General features: G+C 44.2%; 1 protein-coding gene across 1 annotated transcript; it reads right to left on the minus strand.

Moving 5' to 3' along the window:
• Nucleotides 1–5,054: 5,054 nt before the first annotated feature.
• On the minus strand, nucleotides 5,055–19,572 carry LOC142204819 (melanin-concentrating hormone receptor 1-like). The gene is made up of 4 exons (XM_075276142.1): nucleotides 19,469–19,572; nucleotides 18,346–19,003; nucleotides 8,649–9,200; nucleotides 5,055–5,272 (listed from the first exon to the last, which is right to left on the minus strand). Exons 2-4 carry the CDS (start codon nucleotides 18,702–18,704, stop codon nucleotides 5,056–5,058), a joined length of 1,128 nt encoding a protein of 375 aa, XP_075132243.1. The 5' UTR covers nucleotides 18,705–19,003; nucleotides 19,469–19,572; the 3' UTR covers nucleotide 5,055.
• Nucleotides 19,573–27,907: the final 8,335 nt, after the last annotated feature.

Consider the following 27,907-nt stretch of genomic DNA (forward strand, 5'->3'; position numbering starts at 1 on the left):
ATCACACAGGTCGGAGCTGTGAAGATGAGATATACCCTATGTAATGTAATGTAGGGTTATAAATTGATGCTTTAAACTAGACAACCCTTTATTGTCCAGAGGGACAACAACCTAAGGCCACATTTAGACAATCGGGGTGCAAGACAGTTCTGAAAAGCATCCATTTTTCATGGCCATCTTGCACCCCAGGGGCACCCCCTTTTCACGGATACCCCATACATTATAATGTATGGAGGGATCCATGAAAATGGACAAAAATAGAACACAACCTATATTTTGACGGTCCCTGAAAACTGGTGTGCAGGCCAAATTTTCTGGGCCAGATTGCCCCATATAGTTAGTGTCCTAAACACTCCATGATGGCAGATCGGGGAATAAAGGATCAGGCAGTTGTATTTTAACATGGCCGGTCCTCCCATGAGATAAGGCAGTGCCAGATATGTGTGGCAGGAGCTTATTCCCCTCTACCTATTAAGAAACACATACACCGTTCCACAATGTTTTTCACAGAAAAAGTCCTCAGAGTTTTCAAGTGCCCACTGAGTTTTTTGGTGCTGATTTTGACGCCGAATCCGTCTCAAAATCAGCCTCCAAAAAAGTTCTATTGGGAGGCTTTTTTTTTGTAGGCTGATTTCGAGGAGGATTCAGCGTCAAAATCAGCGCCAAAAAAACTCCATGTGTGCTGACCCGGAGGGTATGTTCATACTGAATTTTTTGCAGGCGGATTTTGATGTGGAATTCATTTCAATGCGAGTCACTCACTTTTTTTCCCGCTAGGGATTTTTTTCAGCTAGCAGGAAAAAGAAGTAACATGTGCTATCTTTCCGCGAATTCCATGGCTGAGCCAGCCACGACATTTGTGGCTTGAGACTTTTGCGTTTTTTTGCGTGTTTTTTACACGTGTAAATAATGGCATTGAAGTCAATGGGAGTCTGATTTTTACACGTGTATTTTGACAAAATCAGCTCGCGTTTACATCGTGTGAAGGCAGCCATATCTATAAAGAAAACACCAGCGTTTCCGTAGGTATACTTAACATGCATTTTTTAAATTATAGCTTTACCGCTGCAATTTTTTATTTTTTTTGCATTGGCTATTAACCAGAATCCCATTTACTTTGCAGGTGATATAAAACACTGCTTTTTTTTTTTTGCAACATGGGGCCCAAGCCAAAGTTCACACTGAGTTTTTTGGTCAGAATTCTTACGCGAATGCCACCTCAAAATCCTCCTCCAAAAAACGCCTCACAATAGAGTCCTATGTAATCCGCTTCTAATTTTTTTACACTAATGGTATTTTCCGCTAGCAGAAAAAAAGAAGCGACATGACCTTTCTTCAGGCGGATTCCGCCTGAAAAAACCAATGGAAGTCAATGGGAGGTGGAAAATCCGCATCACCATTTTTGGACATGGATTTGGACGTGGATTTTGATGCGGAATTGTCAAAAAAATGCTTCAAAAACCGCTAGCGGTTTTTCCGCCTCCCATTGACTCCCGTTGTTTTTTTTCAGGTGGAGTCTGCCTGAAGGAAAGGTCATGTCACTTCTTTTTCCAGCTAGTGGTAAAAAAAACACGTCAAAAAATGCCTCACGATTTTTCCTGAGCGGATTTTTCTGACCAAATTACTCACCAAAAATATTCTGTGTGAACTTAGCCTAAAGCACATCTTTTTTTTTTTTTTCACTGAGCTTATGCATGACAGGTGTATCACACCAATGATGGACAATATACCATCCACAAATGAACAGGGTGAGGTGGTGTCCATGAAAAGCACAGACCACAGATGCGAGCATGTGAATAAGGCCTTAGGACTGTGTAGGGATACACTCCACATGATAAGGCTCCATTCCCACGGAGTAACGCTCTGCGCATTCAGACACGTATACACGTGTAAGAGTGTGAGCGCTCAAAACATATCCCATTTACTTCAATGTGTGCCGGCGTAGGGGCGCTGTAAGTGTGTAGGATCAGACACAGGGTATGTTTATTACCGTGGACATACATGGTCTGAATAAGGGTCTATTAGCAGCAATAGAGTATCATAAGGGGGAATGAATATAGGAGGTGTGCTCTTGCAACCAGCGGGGTCCACTGCTGAGACCCTGTGTTTGTAGAGAAGGGCAGTTTTGTGTCCCCATTGTGCCTTTGAGACCCGCAGAACCCAGTCACAAATGGTTAGAGACCAGGAACCGTTGCTTTCAGATACAGTATATGTCACGGCTAGGGATTTTTTACAGATGTGCAATAAATGACTATCCTGGACATTACAGAGGGATCCAGTGTCTCACGCGGTTGTACAGCACATCTGTAGCTTTATTGTACCGGAGGAGACTGAAACTGAGAAATCTGTAAAGTAGATGTAGTGAGGGGTCTGTTTTCAAAACATTCAACTATGTTCACACCGTGCAAATTTGGTGTGTGTCTATCAACTACAAAATAGGATAAATCTAATCTTCTCACCTTTGTTATGTTTAGATTGGAAGAATGTATCAAAACCTGTGTGAACAAGGTCTTAGTGCAAATATATTCCCTGTCTGTTTACAGCAAGACTAGTTAGTCCCCTGTGATCAAGAGATTCTCAAAGGTAGTCTTCTTAAAGGGGTTGTACCACAAATTAAAGTGGTTGTCTTGGAGTTTTTACTTGATGGCCACCACATGGATATGCTGTATTGTACACAGCATGGAGCCAGAAGCAGTTGGGAGCTGAGCTGCAGTAATGTCGCCCAGCCACTATACAGGGATTGGAGCAAACTGCTTCTGGACTTGTGCTGTGTATAGTACAGATGTCGTAAGCAACCCCATAAAGCTGATCTGTAGGGTAACCCCCTGTTAGTGCCCCACAGATCAGCTATGTATGGCCTATCCTAATGATGGGCCGCAAATTAAAAATTCCTGTAAAGTCCCTTTTAAGCTACAACAGGGTAGGGGATGAGTGTCTGATAGTTTTAGTCTGACCACCAAGACCCCCAAGAATTACAAGGATGGGGCGGGTCTGAGTTCGTACACTGTTGCTCCATTTATCTCTACGAGATTGGTAAAGTGTAACCAAGTGCAGCATTTGGCAATCACATAGAAATGAATGGGGTGGTCTTGAACATGGGGTGGTTTTGAGCATGGTGGACCACCACTTTATTCAAACCATGGTTCTCAGGACCTCCGTTCATATGATTACTTGAAGTCCCAGTAGTTGAACCCTCACAGACCAGACATCTATCCCTTATTCTGTGGCCACGTATTATTTGTTGTACAACTCCTTTAATCCAAAAACGGCCATACCCATTAGATTTTCGGCACCTGACATGGTTGATTTGTCAATTTTGACCGACAAACAGCAAGCTTTCTGACATGTACAAACCATGTGCGTTTGTGACTGTCAAACAGATTGGCTATGCTGGAAATTTTCGGCAAGCGGTTGGTCGAAAATACCAATGTTTGGCATGATCAATCACCAGCCAATATGTGCGGACTCTCTTCCTCATTGGGCGGTTTAGTTGTCAAAGGGAGTCCTTTTAGGGTTACTTGCTCCAGAGGTTTTTTTTAGATGCTGTGCCTATGAGTTCTGGGCTTGTTCTGGCCATGGGTTACATGTTCAGAACCAATTCCCAGCCCCTGAGTGGCGCCCGACCACTCCCGGACTTGTGCTGTGTATAGTACAGATGTCGAAAGCAACCCCATAAAGCTGATCTGTAGGGTAGCCCCCTTTTAGTGCCCCACAGATCAGATATATATGGCCTATTCTAATGATGGGCCACAAATTAAAAATTCCTGTACAGTCCCTTTTAAGATACCACAGGATAGGGGATGAGTGTCTGATAGTTTTAGTGTGACCACCAAGACCCCCAATAATTACAAGGATGGGGCGGGTCTGAGTTCTTACACTGTTGCTCCACTTATCTCTATGAGATTGGTAAAGTTTAACCAAATGAATGGGATGGTCTTGAGCATGATAGACCACCAATTTATTCAAGGAGTGGACCCCCATTCATATGATTACTTGAAGTCCCAGTAGTTGAACCCTCACAGACCAGACATCTATCCCATATTCTGTAGCCACGCATAGTTTGTTGTACAACTCTTTTAATCCAAAGCTGGCCATACCCATTAGATTTTCGGCACCTGACATGGCCAATTTGTCAATTATGACCAACAAACCGCAAGCTTTCTGACATGTACATACCATGTTCGTTTGTGACTGTCAAACAGATTGGCCATGCTGGAAATTTTCGGCCAGCTATTGGTCGAAAATTCCAGTGATTGGCATGATCAATCCCCAGCCGATATGTGAAGATTCTCTTCCTGATTGGACGGTTTAGTTATTAAAGGGGTTCTCCAGGGAGTCTTTTTAGGATTACTTGCTCTTGGATTTTTTTTAGATGCTGGGCCCGGGTTACATGTTCAGACCCAATTCCCAGCCCCTGAGTCTCGCAGCCTCTTTCCTCCTCTCTCATGTTGACCATGCGTTATGTGTGCTATGGGGGCAGCCCCCATAGCACAGAGGCGATGTAGCAACCCGGGGGTTGAGTATAAGTTCCGATTGCATGAACCAGCCTGAAATCCATAGTTATAACATCTACAATCATAAGAACAATCCTGTCATCAGTCACATGATGGGTGTCTGAAAATCTAAAGTGTATGATCCGCCTTAGCCAAAAGTTATGGTTAATGATAGTGCCGTAATAGATATCTGTACATAAAATATATCGTAATGTAACACCTCCAAGAGGAGACTGGTAACCAAGCATCAGACCTCCAACACTGAGACGAAGGGGCTCTCCAGTTGTTGGCAAATTGCAACTTCCAACATGTCTGACAGCTGCAAGTAGTCAGGGCATGCTGGGGATTGGAGTATGTCCAACAGCTGAAGAGTCACAAGTTGCAGATCACTGTACTGAACTAATGTATGACAACCAGTAAGATGTTCACTGGTATATTCTCAGCTATAAGATTACAGTGTGGTGGTTACTGTGGTCCATGGCAACTTGTGTGCCCAGCTACCTGTATACCAGCTTCTCGTCACTTCTATTTGAATCTCAGCGAAACGTAAGTGCAGCAGATATTATAAGATGCTGCTTTCATCCCGTATTCCAAGACTGATCCTGGTGCTTTCAGTGATAGAACATGGAGGAGTCTCCAGGTGGATAGTCCTCCTGCGGTGCTGAGGAGCACAGATTCCATCTATAGGTGGACTGTTGATGGCAGAGCTGGGACCGTTGTGCGGCAAGGTTGAAATTGGCCAAAACCCAGCCCAGCGTCGGAAAAGGAAACGGCAACAACTGTAATAATAAATAGGGCAATTAATGGGATAGTAAATACTTTGGCATACACTTGGCACGTACATTGGTCTTCTACCAGGAAGTGTAAGGGTAAGTTCACACAGAGTTTTTTGGACCGGAACCTGAAGCGGAGGCCGCCTCAGGTTCCAGTCCAAAATACGGGTAGCCACGACTGAATGCCAGTGCACTTCACCAGCATCCAGTCATGCACTCCGCTCCGGATTAGGCCCAATGAATGGGCCTAGTTTGGAGGAGGAAGTGTCTTCAGGCCGAATCGCGAGGCAAAACAGCCTGAAGAATGACCATCTCACTTCTTTTTCCGGGGGCCGGAGCAAATCGGCTCCCGGAAAAAAGACCTGACCAGCTCTCATTGATTTCAATAGGAGCCGTCTTTTTGGTCAGGATTTTGAGGCCTCAAAATCCTGACCAAAAAACTCTGTGTGAACTTAAGGCCTCATGTACACGACCAAATGTGGTTTCCAATGTTTTAACGGAAGGCACCTGGATGCCACTTGAAAATAGTTGTCATCCAAGTGCCCCCGTCCTCCATTAATTTCACTGTTCTGTATTTTCATGGACCTGCTCTATAAATATCAGAATGGAGCATCACAACCCCCTCGGTAGAACTGTGGGCTGCACACTCCATCGTGTGCATGAGGCTTTACATTATTACTTAGTATAAAAATATCTTATATAGTCACATAGAATACCCGTAATAATAAAAAAAAAGCCTAACATAAAAATAGGTAATTGTCTAACAAGCAAATCAAAGCAATTAGCAATATGCTGGACCTTACAGCTACTGATGGAAATGGAATAACTAAAAATAGATCCATGCATAATATTGTATACATCCTGATGATAAACATGAGAGTGATGTAATGCAGCCACATCAACCATATGCAGGAACATCAGTTGTTCTGAACCTGTAGAATGTGCAGATCAGTCATGGCCATTATAGTCTATGGGTCTGTGACAATCCCAGCACACATCTCCAACACATTGCAAAGGATAGCAATAGTACCTGAAATAATGGTTGATCTATGTAAAGCTTGGTTCACTCTACCGTTGTTAAAGGGGTTATCCACTTTCTGCAATTGATGGCCATACAAACTGTAGTTGTGAGTGTAGGTACTGCAGCACTGTTCCATTGAAGTCCCCTCGATACTAGTGATCTGTGGGGGGGGGGGGGGTCCTGAGTGTTGGATCCCCACAGATCTATTATTAATGGCTATCAATTGTAGAAAATGCATAATCACTTTAATGTCCATTGTTGACTGCCGCCATAGGCTGACATCAACAGATATTAACTTTGGCCATTATTCCTTAAAGGGGCTCTATCACTGGGAAAAGTCATTTTTAACTAATTGCATCTTTACACAGCCTTTAGAAAGTCTATTCCACACCTACCTTTAGTATGTAGCTTGCCTCAGTGGTTTCTGAATAAGTCAATTTTTATTCATATGCTAATTAGACAGGTGCACGATACATCGTGCACTCCTCTCCTATTGTTTCCTATGGGAAGCTGATGATGATGATGACTCAGCTTCCTGTTTCTACACACACATAGGAGATAATAGCAGAGACGAGTGCTGCTGGGAACTTCCTGTGCTGGCTGAAAGCTCATTAGCATGTGAATAAACACGGACTGAGGCAATCTACATACTAAAGGTAGGTGTGGAATAGACTTTCTAAAGCCTATGCAAGGGTGTGATTAGTTCAAAATGACTTTTCCCAGTGATAGAGCCCCTTTAAACATTTGGTGTGTAGCATTCCTGCTACATCATTCTGGATCCAAGTACTGTGTATGGATTTGTTTTTACCATTTGCTCCACTTATTTTATGTGTTGGCGCTGTAATGTTCCTTCTGCACAGGGACATTTTTAACCGCTTCATACAGCTCCGATATTTTATGTCTGTATGCATTTTTTGTTCTTTTGAATTTGTGAGCCATGTTTGTATTTTGTGTTTTTTATTTTTATTTATCAATTTATACACTTGAGAAAGGGTTATATCCGAAACGCGTTGTGTGTGCCTGCACTGGCAGTACTGAGTGAACAATATCACTTTACAATGAGATGGCCCCAGCTGGTTACACCCAGTTGTTATCTCACTGGATGGAGAAAGGTTCTGGGGATAATATCACTTCTTTAGGAGAGAGCACCTGGGGGATTATGCGAAATAATATGCAAATCTGTTTTCCAGGATGTAATTAGGAAAACAGTGCCTCTGCTTGCTGCCCTCTAGGGGTAGCTCTCTTAAACATCATGCATGGCTTTTTCAACAAGCTTATTGCTATGATGCGAGGTTTAGCCAAACCAGTAAATCTATTCCAAAAGGAACAGAATCCCAGCTGTGGTGGTTTTTGGATGGAGAAAGTCAATGAAACCCACCGCATAGAGATCCTCTTCAATGCACATTCTGAGCAATTTAGGAAGACGTGACGCTACTGGATTACATCTTCCCTTTTGTCCAGGTACCTATAACTCCTGAGTCTGTCCCCCGACCTCCCACGAGATTACTGAGGAATACACACACCAGACACATCCAGACACCTGAACCCATCCTTTTCTCTGTTTTTCTTTCTTTTCTTTCCCCTTCTCTCTTTCCCTTTTATCCCCTCTACTTTACTCCTTCTGGCCTTAGCTATTACTGCTTTGTATATAGTTATTGATTGACTGATGTGTAATATTTGTGTAATGGTTTATGAGGTTATTGAACTGTATTCAATGTTAGTACTTTGGTATCTTTGGCCACGCTGGCAACTGGACGTCCTCGGCTAGTGGTATTCAGAGACTCTTTTTTTTTGTAGATTGTGAGCCCCATAGAGGAGTCACAATGTACATTTTTTCCTATCAGTATGTTTTTGTAGTATGGGAGGAAATCCATGCAAACATGTGGAGAACATACAAACTCCTTGCAGATATTGTACTTGGCAGGATTCGAACCCAGAACTCCAGCGCTGCAAGGTTGTAGTGCTAACCACTGAGCCAAAAGAGTCTTAGCAAAGCAAGTTGGTATTCAGACACTCTGTCACTCCTGAGCAGTACCTCCCCAAAACCTAAATTGGACAATTGACTTCATATAGGCAACTAGCCAACTTGTTCTATTTTTCTTTACCTGTTATTCACCCCTCTCCGCCTTATTCTCCTGTATCGATTACATAAAATCAATACAAATCCATAATGCAAAAAAGAAAAACACCCAGTTATTAATTTTTCATACATTTTTAGGAAGAATAAGAGGGAAATACCACAATGCAGAAGTCTGACTAAACATGCCTCAGAACTGAAATGTTATGTCCAATGTAAGTATTTATAAATCCCATCATACAAAAAAAAGTTGGATAAATCGAAATCTGAGTAAAAGCACTCACCGTGCATGCGGTAGGCGTTCTCGGAAGCCCTCGGTACAGCAGATCACCAGCAGAGGACTGACACAGCTGTGAGCATAGCCTAGGCAAATAGCTGCCTGGTTGAGGTAGAAAGTAGAGCTTGAAGGAGGTCCAGTAGAGAAGAGATTAACAAGCTGCACTGCATGGAATGGGGCCCAGCAGAATAGGAAAGCAGCCACGATAGCCAAAGCCATACGTGTGACCCTTCGACTGCGCTGAGATGGAGCCCTTTGAACTCTTTTCATAACCCGAGAAAGGTGATGGAGCGTAAGGGAGTACAAGACCACTATGACGGACAATGGCAGTAGAAATGTCAGGAGACTGTGCATCAGTGTGTACCAGTAAAGGGATGGGGGCGCTCCAGGAAGATCCAGTACACATAGGGCCACACCATCTCCCCATCTCACTCCAGAATAGAGGAGAGCTGGAGTACTGAGAAGAAGAGAGCATAGCCAAACGCAGCCTGTTACTATCCATGTACAACGTACACTCCGACGTTGGCCCACCGTAGAGGAGTGCACCACAGCGACATACCTGACGGCAGACAAGGGAAAGCATATGTCAATTATAGAGTAGTATTAGGCCTCTGCTACGTGTATAACAACATACAACACATTTATTTCCAAATATGAAATATTAGCAATCTGCTGCCAAATTAGATATGCCTACATATGCCCGCAAAGTGCCCACGTATTCCTCTGATCTGTACACAGATAGCAACGCTGAGGAGGATCCGCTCATGGCATGTATCATCCAAACAGCTGAAATAGGCTTGGTGCTTTTATATAGACACATCTACAGACACCCTCTCTGTAAAAATAGGTAACAATAGGGCATAGGTCATACGACAAGGTTGCATGAAACCTCTATGCAACATGTGACTATCACTAAGTGCTTTTATTGGCCCCAAAGTTCCTGAAACCGTAAAATGTACTTGTTAATGAGAGGTACTCAGCCTGGGTCACTGCCACCAGTGGGGTGCCACAGGGCTCAATATTAGGTATTCTCCTGGTTAGTATGTTTATTAATGACTTGGTAGAGGGTTTACAGAGCAGGGAGTCCTTAGGATAGGCCATCAATGTTAGAATTGCGGGGATCTGTCACCCCCCGGGTCACCCCTCAGATCACCAATAGCTTAATTTTAGTGACCAGTGTCAGGCAGCTGCTGCCAAGGCAAATAAAATTATGTTTAAATTATATTTTTCCCCCATAGAGTATAATAGGATTCAATATTCGATTCGAGTAGTCGAATATTGAGGGGGTACTCAAAACGAATATCGAGTATTTAACTACTCGCTCATCTCTAATCCTTATCTGAATTTTGCCTTATAGTACTCACTCGGTATCTCCCTAGTTCTTATCTGTGGACACCCCATATCTTTATATAGTAGATTTACTGTTAGATTGCTAGAAGTCGCTGTAAACCATTCATCTGTTTACATACATTGTATAGGGACGCAGAAACAACATGTTAGGCTAAATTCACACCTCCGTCATTTAAGTCCGTTCTTTCGATCCGTCATAGTATAGGATCAGAGCAACAGACTGAAAAATGACAGAAAGACTGATGCAGATATAGCACCCTCCATTGTATCCACCTCCATTCACTGTAACGTTAAAACAAGATGGAGACTTCTGTCTGCCCAAATGGAGGGAAGTGGAGGATGGGAGTAGTAGTGGCAGATGATGTGCCACCTGCTAGGCCGAGCACACTCCTGCAGAACTACCTGGATAATGATGGTAGTAGTTTCCCCCGGGCACTTTCAGTTGGAGAAGGGACCTCTCCTCTCTGAGCCGGTGTGATGATGTTCAGAAGGGCCTTGATGTTACAGCAGACACGACTCAGGAAGCCAGTGGTTGCAGTTGAACAGGGGACATCTTTATTCAGCAACTGGAGCAGGTACAAACGGCAGCTTCCAAATGGGGGAAGTAGTACCACAATGCCCAATTCCCCAGCCTTGGTTATATGAGGGTGCCTAAAGATAATGGAGGCTCAATGGCCAAACTTCTCCCACTTCTCCTCCTCTCGTGCCACTACTAGGTAAGCATGCTGGGGATCATGATGCAGGGAGTCCTAACAGGGATCTGGTTACCTTTACATAGGCCCGAGTAAAATCCTCCTGTCACTGTCCTCCACTGCTCCTCCTGGCCCAGTGTCCAATAGTCCAGACAGCAGTACTCCCTTCTCAGGGCTGTCTCTAGCCTGGGGCAGCTAACAATCCTCCTAAAGGCTGTATGGGTATCCGTTGATGCCTAGTCTCAGTGCTGTTGCAGAACTGGATCTGCACTCTGTCTCAGCTACAGACTAGACTCTAGACTGAGCCTCAACGGCCACCCTGGAGACCTAGGTCTCCTATAATCCCGCCCAGTGGACTGTGATTGGCCAGGGCTGAAACAAGACAAAGTTTGAACAAAGAGGGGGGAAATAACAGAAAGGCTGCATAACCATGTACAGAGAACATAGAGGACAGAACAGAACAACACAACCCAGAGGCATAAAAGACAAACACTTAAAGCAGTAGCACTCTGCTTGTCATTCCTTATTTGTTTATTGTTTTAGATCAGGGATTATCAAATTATTTTGATCTATCCTCACCAGTTAGTCTGTTGTGATGTGGGGGCCTCACCAGCAAAGAAATATTACTCCTTGGAAACTGGGGGCTTTTTTTTGCACAGACACAAAGTTCTACATGCAGGACTTTGTGTCCGTGCAAAAAAAAACGACTTCCAAGCGGAGAGGCTGCCTATGGACACTGTTGGTCAGCTTTAAAAACCCATTCAAATGAATGAGTTTTAAAGCTGACCACCAGCAAACTGTCCCCTGTCCAGTTTCCCCAGGGTTTAGGACGGAAACCCCAGGGCGGACAGCAGCGGTAGTGTGAACGCTGCTTTATCGAGGAGCTGTGTGCGCTGTTATTTGGGAGCTGTATACAATGATAACTAGGAGCCGTATTCAGTGTTATTTGGGAGCTCCCGGGTAACAGTGCATACAGCTCTCAGATAATAGTGAATACTATTATCTGAGAGCTGTATGCACTGTTACCCGGGAGGTGTATTCACTATTATTTTGGAGCTATACACATTATTACCTGAGAGCTGTATGTACTGTTACCCAGTTGTATTCACTATTACCCAGGAGCTGTATTCACTATTACCCAGGAGCTGTATTCACTATTACCCAGGAGCTGTATTCACTATTATCTGGCAGCTGTATCCACAATTACCCGAGAGCTGTATTAACTATTATCTGAGAGCTGTATTCACTATTATCTGGGAGTTGTATCCACCATTATCTGGGAGCTGTATTCACTATTACCCTGGAGCTGTATTCACTATTTCCCGGGACCTGTATTCACTATTACCCTGGAGCTGTATTCACTATTACCCGGGAGTTGTATTCACTATTACCTGGGAGCTGTATTTACTATTCTCTTGGAGCTGTATTCACTATTTCCGGGACCTGTATTCACTATTATCTTGGAGCTGTATTCACTATTATCTTGGAGCTGTATTCACTATTACCCGGGAGCTGTATCCACTATTACCCGGGAGCTGTATCCACTATTACCCGGGAGCTGTATTCATTTTTACCCGGGAGCTGTATTCACTATTACCCGGGAGCTGTATTCACTATTACCCGGGAGCTGTATCCACTATTACCCGGGAGCTGTATTCACTATTACCCGGGAGCTGTATCCACTATTACCCGGGAGCTGTATCCACTATTATCTGGGAGCTGTATCCACTATTACCCGGGAGCTGTATTCACTATTACCCGGGAGCTGTATCCACTATAACCCGGGAGCTGTATCCACTATTACCCGGGAGCTGTATTCACTATTATCTAGGAGTTGTAGTCACTATAACCCGGGAGCTGTATCCACTATTACCCGGGAGTTGTATCCACTATTACCCGGGAGCTGTATCCACTATTACCCAGGAGCTGTATGCACTATTACCCGGGAGTTGTATTCACTATTATCTAGGAGTTGTATTCACTATTACCCGGGAGTTGTATCCACTATTACCCAGGAGCTGTATTTACTATTAGCTGGGAGCTGTATCCACTATTACCTGGGAGCTGTATCCACTATTACCCGGGAGCTGTATGCACTATTACCCGGGAGCTGTATTCACTATTACCTGGGAGTTGTATCCACTATTACCCAGGAGCTGTATTCACTATTAGCTGGGAGCTGTATCCACTATTACCCGGGAGCTGTATGCACTATTACCTGGGAGTTGTATTCACTATTATCTAGGAGTTGTATCCACTATTACCCGGGAGCTGTATTTACTATTATCTTGGAGTTGTATTCACTATTACCCGGGAGCTGTATTCACTATTATCTGGGAGTTGTATCCACTATTACCCGGGAGCTGTATTCACTATTATCTGGGAGTTGTATCCACTATTACCCGGGAGCTGTATTCACTATTATCTGGGAGCTGTATTCACTATTACCCGGGAGCTGTATTCACTATTACCCAGGAGTTGTATTCCCTATTACCTGGGAGTTGTATCCACTATTACCTGGGAGCTGTATTCACTATTATCTGGGAGCTGTATTCACTATTACCCGGGAGTTGTATCCAGGGCCGCCGATAGGCCAGTACTACTGCTACTAGCGTCAGGGGCCCGGCCAAATTTTAAAATAGGGGGGGCTCGGGCCCCCTGGCGCTGGCAGCAGTCATTGTATGTCCTGTTTCAACTCAGATCTGCGTCCAGAGGACGCAGATCTGAGTTGAGCACATACGCGGCTGAAGCGAGGAGCTGACACAGGTCAGCTCCTCACTTCGCTGCTGCCGCCTCTCTCGCTGACACGTATTCGGCTGAAGCGAGGAGCTGACCTGTGTCAGCTCCTCTCTTCGCCGCTGCCGCCTCTCTTGGTGACACATATGCGGCTGAGCCGGAACACGCATACGTGTCAGCGTCAGCGAGAGAGGCGTCAGCGGCGAAGCGAGGAGCTGACACAGGTCAGCTCCTCGCTTCAGCCGCATATGTGTCAGCGAGAGAGACACCCAGCGGCGAAGCGTGGAGCTGACCTGTGTCAGCTCCTTCCTTCAGCCGCATGTGTCAGCGAGAGAGACGCGCAGAGAGCGGCGAGGGAGCGGAGGAGAAGGTAAGTTTAATGTGGAGGTGGAATGTGAATCTGGGGGCAGATGAAAGAGAGGACGGCATGACACTGTGGGGACATGAATCTGGGGGCAGAGATGGAGAGGACATGAATCTGGGGGCAGAGATGGGGGACATGAATCTGGGGGCAGAGATGGGGGACATGAATCTGGGGGCAGAGATGGGGGACATGAATCTGGGGGAAGAGATGGGGGGACATGGATCTGGGGGCAGAGATGGGGGACATGAATCTGGGGCAGAGATGGGGGACATGAATCTGGGGGCAGAGATGGGGGGACATGAATCTGGGGGCAGAGATGGGGGGACATGAATCTGGGGGCAGAGATGGGGGGACATGAATCTGGGGGCAGAGATGGAGGGGGGACATGAATCTGGGGGCAGAGATGGAGGGGGGACATGAATCTGGGGGCAGAGATGGAGGGGGGACATGAATCTGGGGGGACATGAATCTGGAGGCAGAGATGGAGGGACATGAATCTGGGGGCAGAGATGGAGGGACATGAATCTAGGGGCAGAGATGGAAGGGGGACATGAAACTGGGGGCAGATGAAGGGTGTATAAAACTGGGGGAGAGATAGAGGGGGGACATATAATTTATGGGTGACTGTAGGAGGATTATACTGTGTGCGGGCACATGAAAAATTAATGAGTGGGCGGAGTCAACAGAAAAGTGGGCGGGGCTAAATTTGCCACGGCGCGCTGAGCGCGCCGCACATTTTGTCCCTCTTTTAGTTCTTCAAAATTTGGGAGGTATGGAGATGGGGGGACATGAATCTGGGGGCAGAGATGGAGGGACATGAATCTGGGGGCAGAGATGTGGGGACATGAATCTGGGGGCAGAAATGGAGGGGACATGAATCTGGGGGCAGAGATGTGGGGACATGAATCTGGGGGAAGATGAAGGGTGTATATGAAGCTGGGGGAGAGACGGAGGGGGGGACATATAATTTACGGGTGACTGTAGGAGGATTATACAGTGTGCGGGCAAATGGAAAATTAATGAGTGGGCGGAGTCAACATAACAGTGGGTGGGGCTAAATTTCCCGCAGCGCGCAAAGCAAAAATGGCGGGGGGGGGGGCCAGACACTTAGGCTGTTTGGGGCCCCAAAATTCCTGATGGCGGCCCTGGTTGTATCCACTATTACCTGGGAGCTGTATTCACTATTATCTGGGAGCTGTATTCACTATTACCCGGGAGTTGTATTCACTATTATCTGGGAGTTGTATCCACTATTACCCGGGAGCTGTATTCACTATTATCTGGGAGCTGTATTCACTATTACCCGGGAGTTGTATTCACTATTACCTGGGAGTTGTATCCACTATTACCTGGGAGCTGTATTCCCTATTATCTGGGAGTTGTATCCACTATTACCTGGGAGCTGTATTCACTATTATCTGGGAGTTGTATTCACTAGTACCCGGGAGTTGTATTCACTATTATCTGGGAGTTGTATCCACTATTACCCGGGAGCTGTATTCACTATTATCTGGGAGCTGTATTCACTATTACCTGGGAGTTGTATCCACTATTATCTGGGAGTTGTATTCACTATTACCTGGGAGCTGTATTCACTATTATCTGGGAGCTGTATTCACTATTACCTGGGAGCTGTATTCACTATTACCTGGGAGTTGTATCCACTATTACCTGGGAGCTGTATTCACTATTATCTGGGAGTTGTATCCACTATTACCTGGGAGCTGTATTCACTATTATCTGGGAGCTGTATTCACTATTACCCGGGAGTTGTATTCACTATTATCTGGGAGCTGTATTCACTATTACCCGGGAGTTGTATTCACTATTACCTGGGAGTTGTATCCACTATTACCTGGGAGCTGTATTCCCTATTATCTGGGAGTTGTATCCACTATTACCTGGGAGCTGTATTCACTATTATCTGGGAGTTGTATTCACTAGTACCCGGGAGTTGTATTCACTATTATCTGGGAGTTGTATCCACTATTACCCGGGAGCTGTATTCACTATTATCTGGGAGCTGTATTCACTATTACCTGGGAGTTGTATCCACTATTATCTGGGAGTTGTATTCACTATTACCTGGGAGCTGTATTCACTATTATCTGGGAGCTGTATTCACTATTACCTGGGAGCTGTATTCACTATTACCTGGGAGTTGTATCCACTATTACCTGGGAGCTGTATTCACTATTATCTGGGAGTTGTATCCACTATTACCTGGGAGCTGTATTCACTATTATCTGGGAGCTGTATTCACTATTACCCGGGAGTTGTATTCACTATTATCTGGGAGCTGTATCCACTATTACCCAGAAGCTGTATTTACTATTATCTTGGAGCTGTATTCACTATTACCCAGGAGCTGTATCCACTATTATCTTGGAGTTGTATACACTAAGCTTTTCCTTATATTTGTTCAACGCTTAAGAGATAATTCCCCAAATTTACATGTATCAAACAATTTTGGTCATTTGTTGTATGTCTTGTAGTTGATATCACTTTTCAGTACAAAAACGCGTTGGAACAAATCCACTTTTAATTCCTGTCCCCCTGAATGTCAGCCGCTCTTTCTATCTGTTAAGCTGGTGCAATAATAAAACCTCATATTAAACCTAATTTACTCTCCCCGTAAAACACAGGGTGTAAACCACTTAATGCTGTCACCCTTAAAGTACGTTGCTTTCCATTATTATATGCCGTTTTATAGGTCGCCCCGTTATTAATGACTCCCCTCCTTCTTTCTTCTAGTTTCTAGGGCAACTCAGAGTATCACTGTCTTTTTCTTAATACCTTGTACTAAAGTAGGTTTTCAACAAGTCTCCACATAAAGGGCATTGTCTCCTCCTTCTTTTCCAAGTAAAGTATATGAACCCAGTACATCCCTAGATAATAATTACACTGTGACTCAATAGGAAGCCGAGTCTATATTATCTCTTATCCACATGAGATCTATTTCGGGGGTCCGTAGGACATAAAACAGTCAACATAAAGAGGACCTGTCACCTCTCTTGACATCTCTATTTTAGCCTGTATTTGTATTCACCATAAAGCCATCCTGCAGCATCGATTCTACATTGTGCGATTCCATTGATGTTGCGCCTAGAAATTTTTGAAAAAAAAATAGACAATTGGGTATTACCATTACTCTTGTCTAAGGGGTGTGTCCTTTACACTCTGGATAATGTTAGAGTATACAGAGACACCGCACCCCAAATGGTAACACCCAGCTGTCAATGCATTCAGGAATAAGAGAGCCAGGGGCGTAGCTATAGGTCGCTACCAGGCCCAGGAACCTGATGGGGCCCTCTGGGCCCTCTGCTTCAAAATATATACCACTTTTTCTATATGGCACATAGTTTTTACGGGCCACATTATAGATGTTGCCCTGGGAGCTTCAAGTTATGCCTGTGGGAATGACATAACATAGAACCTCAGAATTGTCATTTCATGCGGAATACAATTATTTTTAGAAATCGGGTGACACATCCTCCTTAGGTTAGGTTCAGCTTCAATGTCTCAGTTTGCACTGATATGTCACTCTACAGCTTTCTATCCCAGTAACGTATTTATATACCATATCTGTTCTGTGCCACACAATCTTGCCATGATTCCCTTTGGTATCATCAGTCAGGGCTTGACATTTCTCCAATATACTGAAATGATGCTTTCCAGCTCTCAGGCTGTTGGACGAACATCACAGAAACGTCCAGATTACAAATGACAGAAAGCCTTAGCCTTAGCCGACTGTTCCTTACTTCTGTTCTATAAGACATAAAATGCTATAATGCTCTGTAGATGATTGAAACATTATTCTGTCAGTTATATTCAACCAGCGTCTTAAGATGGCCATACACATTTAATCAATATTGGCTGAAGCCACCAATTTTGGTGGGGGTAGCTGAATATCTAATGTGTATGGAGGCCTTTCTGGACGGAGATGTTGGGAGAGATAAGGATTGTTGTTTGGAGGCCTTCTGACTCATGCTTGGCAAAGGTGATGGGGGATATAAGATTGAACTTGAGATTTCAATATGCCCAATACTTCCTTGGATGCTAAACCCCAACCAAATATATGGCAGCGACTTACTATACCCTTCCTATTGAGAACACACATACAATTGCTAAGTGTGCACATATAGTGGAAGGGGGACAAAGTCTAGGGCTAAGCTTAGGTGACAATTAATATGGCTGCCATTGTAACTCTTGTATCCTGCCTGAACAGCATATCGTCCTCATTTTGTAGCATTACACACTCAATAACTATAGTAGGCAGATGTGGCATTTAGAGACATTATCCAGGATTACAAAACGTGACTGCTTTCCTTCAGAAGGAGCCTTTAAGAATTGATATCACGTCCTTTGCTCCCATGGCCATGTCGCAGCTCAGTCTCATTCAATTGAATAGGACTGAGCTGCGGCATGACCAATGGACATGATTCCACTTGAAGAGAAGAGGAAGTGGAGCTCATATTCTGTAGAAAGCAGCCATGTGGATAACCCTTTTAACCAAGTGTCCCAGAAACAGATTGCAAAAAACAAAGATAGAAACACCCTACCTGTCAACGCAGAGAGCAGTAATAATGCCCACACCAGTGATTTGGTTGTTCAGGTCCAAGGCCGTCACGGCACGACACAGGATGTCTCCAAAGACCCAGCCTCTGTCATGGAGCAGCTGATGGATGAGTAGAGGCATCCCAAGTAACGAGAGGAGGTCCGCCAAGGCCAAGTTCACCACGTACAGGTCAGACACCAAGGTGTGCCTGCAGCTGAGAAGTACGGCAAGGACCAGTCCATTGCACAAGACTCCACAACCACAGATCATGCCATATACCACTCCCCACCCAGGACCACGTAGGGACACCACGCCTGAGGAAGGGGGCAAAGTTGTTGGCATCCAAGGAAGAGATGGTGTCATGCTGTTATAGGGTGTAGTATAGGGGTACCGAAGTGAATATTAGGTATTTTCCTGCTATCTTCACATCCCTTACGTTGTCATAGTCTATGCCATGCGAATGTTCGATGGTACTTTACTGTTACTATCTACTAGATCATGAGCTCGGTTTGGCCTAAATGCTATAAGGATACATACATACAGAGAGACCCCCTCATTCTCACACGCCCCCCGTCTGTCCTCTTATAGGTGTGAAGTGATTCACTTTCCTCTGTCACCTTTTCGCCGTTTCTCACTTTCCACCCCGTATGCCAGACCGAGAGCTGAAATATAAAAAACAGATAGGTAGTTAATCACCTCCTCCCACGCAGAGCCCCAGCACCTGTATGAGTCTGCACCAGCAGCAGCGACATACAGTCCTATGCCACTTTCTACCTCCAGCATAACATATACATCTATATCTCCTGCACATGCCTTGCCCTTCTATGGAAACCTATACCAGTACACCCAGCTATACAGCACCGCATACCTCGTACAACTCCCATCACTGCAGCTGCACTGCATTAACCACTGCCATTCACTCACTGCAGCATAAAAACATGCTGATATATATAATATGCCTCTCGCAATCCATCAATACCCAGCTCGCTGAGAGCGTAAAGCACCACATAGCTTATTCTATATATGACTCCGCACCACTTACCCAATCCATGCCATACGTACAATTTTTTGCTTTCTCAGTCGATGCAGTTTACAAATCCACAGACATTTGCGTGCCAGGGGCTTACCTCCACAGCTGTGTCTGGGAGCTGGTGTGTGTCTGTGCCTGCTTGTAAGTATGTGACACCCAGACTAGATCCCTGCTCCGATTACCTGTGACTTGTTGATTGGAAGTGCATGGAAAATAGCAAGGAAATGGAAGGCTACTAGATAAGGAATGTGCGTCCTAATCTACTTATATCTACCCATCTCATACCCTCCCTCTTCTAATAAACCCGTCTCTCCTTCCTGCTTTTTTTTACTGCTGGTCTGTTGTATTTGGTTTCTGATCATTGTGTTATGTCTCTCCTCCTCCCCCCCGCTTTCTAGTTGCACTTGTCCATTCTCTCCTTCCGATCACTTCTGCTGGCCCCCTCTATATACCAGTGTATACTGCGCTGTCTTCCTCTGTACCCTCATTCATTCCCTCCCAGCAGTTAGTTTCATTCTCATATTCTGTCCTCCCTCCATTATGTCCATTAGTGTGCATGTCTCATTATTGCGCCCTCATGTATTCTCTTTTCTAGCGCTCTTTGTTAAACCCTCTCTTTGGGTCTATGGCGTTGCTGCCTCTTTTATTCAGTGTTTGTGTCTTCACTTTTGTATTCTTCTTATTTATTTACTGCCCTTTTCTACGCTTTTCAATCACTCGTCTAGTCTCTCCCACTTTAACCCATTGCAAGACCTTCTTACTAGACCAGATTCTAAGATAAGGTGCAATAAATGAGACAGAGAATTGAAAGGATAAAGATGTATATTGTAGAAGGTTCAACATTAGTACTATTGTCATTATGGGATTTACAAGGAGATGCGGTTAAACCACCCCTCCTTCCAGGCTGTTTTCATCTGTGACCAATTTTCCTCCTTATTATACTCAATGAAAGCTGCCTATTTATGAGCAGACAAATCTCCATTCCAACCAAAGACTGCTTCTGTAAACAGCATCCAAAAATGGGTTCTCCCACTAGTTTTAGGGCATTCACAGGTAGTCTGAAGGGTGGGTTCAAATGTCTCAATTTGGCCAATTAAATGTTGGCAAATATGGGTAAAGTTAGCAAAAAGGGAAGCCTTGTTGGTGACTAGGAATGAAAGGAAAAGCTGAGTTGGGGAAAAGAAATGACAGGGAGAGGCAAGCGAGGGACCAGGAGTGAGAGAGTAGTCATGACCGGAACCAGGAATTAGAATGGGAGTTGTGCTGGGGACCAAGAATGAGAGAGGAACTATACTGAGGACCAGAAATGAGAGGGGGAGACATTCTAGAGAACAGGAATGAGAGAGGAGCCATGCCAGGAACCAGAAGTAAGATGGAGAGCCAGTCTGGAGATTCTGTGAGAGGGGGAGCAATACTGGGCACCAAAAATATAAGCAAGATCCATACTGGGGGGCAGGAATGATAGAAGAAGCCATACTGAAGATCAGAAATGAGAGACAGGGCCATGCTGGACATCAGGAATGAGAGAGAGGCCATACTGAAGATCAAGAATGACAGAGGGGCCATACTGAAGATCAAGAATGAGAGAGGGGGCCATACTGAAGATCAAGAATGACAGAGGGGCCATACTGAAGATCAAGAATGAGAGAGGGGGCCATACTGAAGATCAGGAATAAGAGAGGGGCCATACTGAAGGTCATGAATGAGAGAGGGGGCCATACTGAAGATCAGGAATGAGAGAGGGGCCATACTGAAGATCAGGAATAAGAGACAGGGCCATGCTGGACATCAGGAATGAGAGAGGGGGCCATACTGAAGATCAGGAATGAGAGAGGGGCCATACTGAAGATCAGGAATGAGAGAGGGGCCATACTGCAGATCAGGAATGAGAGAGGGGGCCATACTGAAGATCAGGAATGAGAGAGGGAGCCATACTGAAGATCAAGAACGAGAGAGGGGCCATACTGAAGATCAGGAATGACAGAGGGGCCATACTGAAGATCAGGAATGAGAGAGGGGGCCATACTGAAGATCAGGAATGACAGAGGGGCCATACTGAAGATCAGGAATGACAGAGGGGCCATACTGAAGATCAGGAATGAGAGACAGGGCCATGCTGGACATCAGGAATGAGAGAGGGAGCCACACTGAAGATCAAGAATGAGAGAGGGGGCCATACTGAAGATCATGAATGAGAGAGGGGCCATACTGAAGATCAGGAATGAGAGAGGGGCCATACTGAAGATCAGGAATGAGAGAGGGAGCCATACTGAAGATCAAGAACGAGAGAGGGGGCCATACTGAAGATCAGGAATGAGAGAGGGGGCCATACTGAAGATCAGGAATGAGAGAGGGAGCCATACTGAAGATCAAGAACGAGAGAGGGGCCATGCTGGACATCAGGAATGAGAGAGAGAGCCATACTGAAGATCAGGCATGAGAGAGGGGGCCATACTGAAGATCAGGAATGAGAGAGGGGGCCATACTGAAGATCAGGAATGAGAGAGGGGGCCATACTGAAGATCAGGAATGAGAGAGGGGCCATACTGAAGATCAGGAATGAGAGAGGGAGCCATACTGAAGATCAGGAAAGAGAGAGGGGGCCATACTGAAGATCAGGAATGAGAGACAGGGCCATACTGAAGATCAAGAATGAGAGAGGGAGCCATACTGAAGATCAGGAATGAGAGAGGGGGCCATACTGAAGATCAAGAATGAGAGAGGGGGCCATACTGAAGATCAGGAATGAGAGACAGGGCCATACTGAAGATCAAGAATGAGAGAGGGAGCCATACTGAAGATCAGGAATGAGAGAGGGAGCCATACTGAAGATCAAGAATGAGAGAGGGGGACATAGTGAAGATCAGGAATGAGAGAGGGGCCATACTGAAGATCAGGAATGAGAGAGGGGCCATACTGAAGATCAGGAATGAGAGACAGGGCCATGCTGGACATCAGGAATGAGAGAGGGGCCATACTGAAGATCAGGAATGAGAGAGGGGCCATACTGAAGATCAGGAATGAGAGAGGGGCCATACTGAAGATCAAGAATGAGAGAGGGGCCATACTGAAGATCATGAATTAGAGAGAACTTGTGTACACAATGTTAGACTCTTTCCTCATAAGGGATTATTCTTCTTTTAAAGTGTGGGTGTTTGTCTCAAAGAGGTTTCACTGTGTATAGATATGTTGAACATTACAGAGACACATTTACCTTACAATCAATAACACTCACAATATCTAATTTAGATCAGATAGATCACAATTCCAATGTCTGTCCTGCTGAGCATCTTATGTGTATAGGGCAGTGGTTCTTAACCGGGGTTCGATCGAACCCTAGGCCCTATGCACGGTTCATTTTGTGTACAGTAAAAAATCCTATACCTATGTCTTGAATTTGGAAAAAAAATCATATTTGATTTATCACTAAAGAAGGGTTCGGTGAATGTGCATATGAAACTGGTGGGTTCGGTACCTCAAACAGGGTTAAGAACCACTGGTATAGGGGCTTTTCTGAATTTCATCTATGGCAGATGTCAGGGAGATAAGGGTCAATCTGTTGCTAAGTCATTGGAAGATGTGAGTCTGGCGGCTGCTTCTATCCGCAACAAAATCCATCAGTGATTTCTGTCCATATTATATTCCGCTTTCCTGCATTTGGATGTCCATTTTTTCCTGGAACCATTGTTCTGCAGAAAAAAACAGAAGCATGCATTACTTTTGACATTTTCGGGCAGGACATGATCAGTCAAGTCAGTAGAGCAAAGCAAATCCTGGACAGCATATGAAGTCTATTTTTCATAGAATATACCACCTGGGAAATCATGTGACCTTTTTCAAGTGGTTGAGCCAAAATGGTCATCCTTCCGGTTTTCTGTACATACATGAAAACCAAATGACATGGACTCCTCAAACTCTACAGTCAAACAAGTTCCTTCCTGGAAAGACCACATCAGTAAGTTCCTCAAGTAGGTTTCCTCCTGGTGCTTTCATCCATATAATCCAATTTCCTGTTCTTATCTCATTTCAGGACCTTCCTTCTATTTTCTGCTTATTTGACCTAACGTCCCAGTCTTCCATTCTTCATTCACCTCTGTAGATTCCTTATCTATCTTTCTCCATCTTCTTATTTTCCTTCCCCTCTTCATCTTTCTCAGTACTTTCTCAATAGTATTTTTCCTATCCTCTTCTACCTCCACTTCTCCTTTCTTCTGATATTTCCTTATTTACTTTCTTTTGTATCATTTTATAGCTATTTGTCTTGTCTTCTTTTCTTCTTCCTTCCCTTTTCTTTCCTTTGGTTCGTCCTACTCAACAGTTTCTCCATTTTTCTACAAGTATGTCTTATTCTCCTTTTCTTACGTTCCCTGTGCCTTATCTCTTTCACCACAATGCTCCTTTCTTTCTGTTCACACGTCTTCTAATTCCTTCTGTATTCTCTCTACCAATACATCTGTATTTCTCTACAGTCTCCGATCACTTTCATACCCATATTTCTGTAAGTACATCATATTTCTACTCTCATCATCCTCATATTTCTCGCCAGTATTCCTTTTCTCTCCTTCCACATTCTTAGAGGATCTTCATATAGAAGAATTAGGAGCCTATATTGAAGCAGATTCCCACTGCCTCTTATTGTGCTCCATGTGAGGGAATTCATGACGGACGCTTCTTTTTTCAGGACAATAAAAATATAGTGCCCTATCTTCCCAAGACTGATTCAGCTGCAGACCCCATAGAACAAGGCTCATACTGGTGAGCCCAATTGTGTTTGAGGCTTCGCAGGCATTGGAATAAGGAGAGGAATGTGAGGCAGAATGTGAATGGGCCCTTAGTCTTCCCTTTTTTATCTTTCCTTATCTGTCCTACTTTTTTTCCTCACCTTCTGTTTTCTTTACTGCTTTCTTTCACACTGTTTTGTCTCCTAACATCCATTTTTTGGCCCATTATTCTTATATTTCCCCCCTCTCCAGTATTCACCATCTAAAGCTCTTTTTTCTTTCCTCCATTACTTCCCTTCTTCATTATGATATGAAAGAACTGATGTATAAATTATAAAACATAGTGTTTATCTTAAACCCCTAAAAACAAGACAGACAAACATATAGGATATTGCCAGATACGCAGATAAATAGACAATTTGAGGGTTTAGTCAACTAATAGACAAATAAGCAGATGGTTCTGGTTCACAAAAAGTTCTTATACGGTAAAAATTGGTCAGATCCTACCCAAACCATAGTAAGGGGTCCCAGACAGTCCCTCAGCTTGCTCTAGGGCAGTGATGGAGAACTTTTAGAGACCGAGTTCCCAAACTGCAACCCAAAACCCACTAATTTATCACAAAGTGTCAACGCGGCAATTTAACCTTAATAATGTGTGGATCCACAATTGCAAACAATTACAGTCTTCAAAATATGGTCATATGAATGGGGCTTTATAGAGCTTTCTGCTCCACTGTGACCCCTACACAGTCAAATCTGCTTCACAGTGACCCCTACACAGTACAATCTTCTTCACAGTGACCCCCACACAATACAATCTGCTTCACAGTGGCCCCTACACAGTACAATCAGCTCCACAATGACCTCCACACAGTACAATTTGCACCACGGTGGCCCCCACACAGTACAATCAGCTCCACAATGACCCACACACAGTACAATTTGCTCCACAGTGGCCCCCACACAGTATAATCTGTTCCAAGAATGGGTGCCCAAAGAGAGGACTCTGAGTGCCACCTATGACACCCGTGCTATAGGTTCGCTATCACGGCCCTAGAGTGCTGTCCCTGAATAACCCACAAATACTCCTTCCCTGACAAGTGCAGTCCCAATCTGAACCCGCAATCCAAGTATTGATCCTTACCCTCTTTCATTATGTCATTGCCTTCCCTTCTTCTTCACTCTTCCAGCATCTTATTTCCTCCTTTACTTTCTTCCTCCCTCTCTCCATCCCGTCTTATTACTTATCTTTCCTTCTATCTTCTTTTCTCTTTCCATTCTACGTTCCTTTCCATTGTCTGCTTTGTGTCCTTTCTTTCCATCTCATTTCACTTCTCCTTTTCCAGTCTTTCCGATTATTTCTCAGTATCCACCACCTACGGTACTTTCTGTTATCTAATTTTTTCTCTTATTATCTCTGTTCTCTCTTTGTTTTCCTCTTTCTGTGTTTCCTTTGATGTCATGCCCTTTGTATGCAGCTCACCCAGTGTACTCATATTTTATTCTTCCATTCTGCATCCATATTATCCCTCACTGTGAACTCCCTGACTCTTTATTATTGTGTTCTGTTTCTGCACGTTCTGTATTTTTTTTATCATGTACCTTTTTAAAATTTCTTTTACTTTTTTAAAACTTCTTTAGCTTTTTACCTTTTCTTTTTTTCTCCTGTTTTAATATAGTTTACATGCCTTCAGTTCTTAATATTTTCATAGTTTTTATTTTACTATTTTATATGCGAAATATGCAAAATACGAAGTTAGGTATATTCCAATGTGTTATATACTGTTCTACTGCAAATATTATACTAATGAATAAGCCATAGGTACCTGATTGCACCCAAACAGATTGGCTGTACGGAGCCACTTTCGGCACCTTCAGCCTCCAGGGGGCTCTGTGTGCTGGTCCCAAAATTGAACAGTGTCAGGATGTTACTGACTATTTTACAATGGGGGAACTGGAAGATGAGAGTAGTAATGATGGTGGCGATGTCACAGGATAGGCAAAGTACATTCAACCGAACTCTTCCAGCCTACCTCCCAGGCCGGACCATGACAAGGGGGCCTTGCACGATACCTGATGGTGGTAGTTGTTCCCCTGGGGCGCTTCCAGTTGGAGAGAGTGTGGTGGTGTTCGGAACAACTCAGGAGGCATTGGTGCAAAGTGATCTTTACTCTCAGAACTTTTAGCACACAACTCATGCAGCTTTCTGATAGGGGTAGTAGTCTCCACCTGGTTGGACGTCTACACTGTGATGGTGAAGGGATGCTTTTACTACACTCCAAATAAGTAATTTACTCTGCCTCTCACAGTATTGAGATCTGTGGGCTAAACACAGTGAAGGCCTATTGGGAAAAATAACTGGATGCCAAATGAATTACTGCTTCTTATGAAGTACAACTCCTATCCTCCTCCATCCACAGTCACAGTCTCTTTGAAATGAACAGCAGTATCTTCCCTGTCTCACGGCTGTCTTATGTACATTTTGGGCTAGTATTCCTCTTTCCCTCAGGGGCTGCAGAAAACAGGTATAAAGATCTAGTTCCGATGCACTGGTCCCTGTCCTCTTCGTGACATCACTGTGTGTATTATCTCTGTACTGTGACATCACTGTGTATTATCCCTGTACTGTGACATCACTGTCTGTATTATCCCTGTACTGTGACATCACTGTGTATTATCCCTGTACTGTGACATCACTGTGTGTATTATCCCTGTACTGTGACATCACTGTGTGTATTATCCCTGTACTGTGACATCACTGTGTGTATTATCCCTGTACTGTGGCATCACTGTGTGTATTATACCTGTACTGTGACATCACTGTGTGTATTATCCCTGTACTGTGACATCACTGTGTGTATTATTCCTGTACTGTGACATCACTGTGTGTATTATCCCTATACTGTCACATCACTGTGTGTATTATCCCTGTACTGTGACATCATTATGTATATTATCCCTGTACTGTGACATCACTGTGTGTATTATCCCTGTACTGTGACATCACTGTGTATATTATCCCTGTACTGTGACATCACTGTGTGTATTATCTCTGTACTGTGACATCACTGTGTGTATTATCCCTGTACTGTGACATCACTGTGTGTATTATCCCTATACTGTGACATCACTGTGTGTATTATCCCTGTACTGTGACATCACTGTGTGTATTATCCCTGTACAGTGACATCACTGTGTGTATTATCCCTGTACAGTGACATCACTGTGTGTATTATCCCTGTACTGTGACATCACTGTGTGTATTATCCCTGTACTGTGACATCACTGTGTGTATTATCCCTGTACTGTGACATCACTGTGTGTATTATCCCTGTACTGTGACATCACTGTGTGTATTATCCCTGTACTGTGACATCACTGTGTGTATTATCCCTGTACTGTGACATCACTGTGTGTATTATCCCTGTACTGTGACATCACTGTGTGTATTATCCCTGTACAGTGACATCACTGTGTGTATTATCCCTGTACTGTGACATCACTGTGTGTATTATCCCTGTACTGTGACATCACTGTGTGTATTATCCCTGTACTGTGACATCACTGTGTGTATTATCCCTGTACTGTGACATCACTGTGTGTATTATCCCTGTACTATGACATCACTGTGTGTATTATCCCTGTACTGTGACATCACTGTGTGTATTATCCTGTACTGTGACATAACTGTGTATATTATCCCTGTACTGTGACATCACTTTGTGTATTATCCCTTTACTGTGACATCACTGTGTGTATTATCCCTGTACTGTGACATCACTGTGTGTATTATCCCTGTACTGTGACATCACTGT

Source organism: Leptodactylus fuscus, chromosome 5 (assembly GCF_031893055.1).
Source record: "Leptodactylus fuscus isolate aLepFus1 chromosome 5, aLepFus1.hap2, whole genome shotgun sequence".
NCBI classification, from domain to species: Eukaryota; Metazoa; Chordata; class Amphibia; order Anura; family Leptodactylidae; genus Leptodactylus; species Leptodactylus fuscus.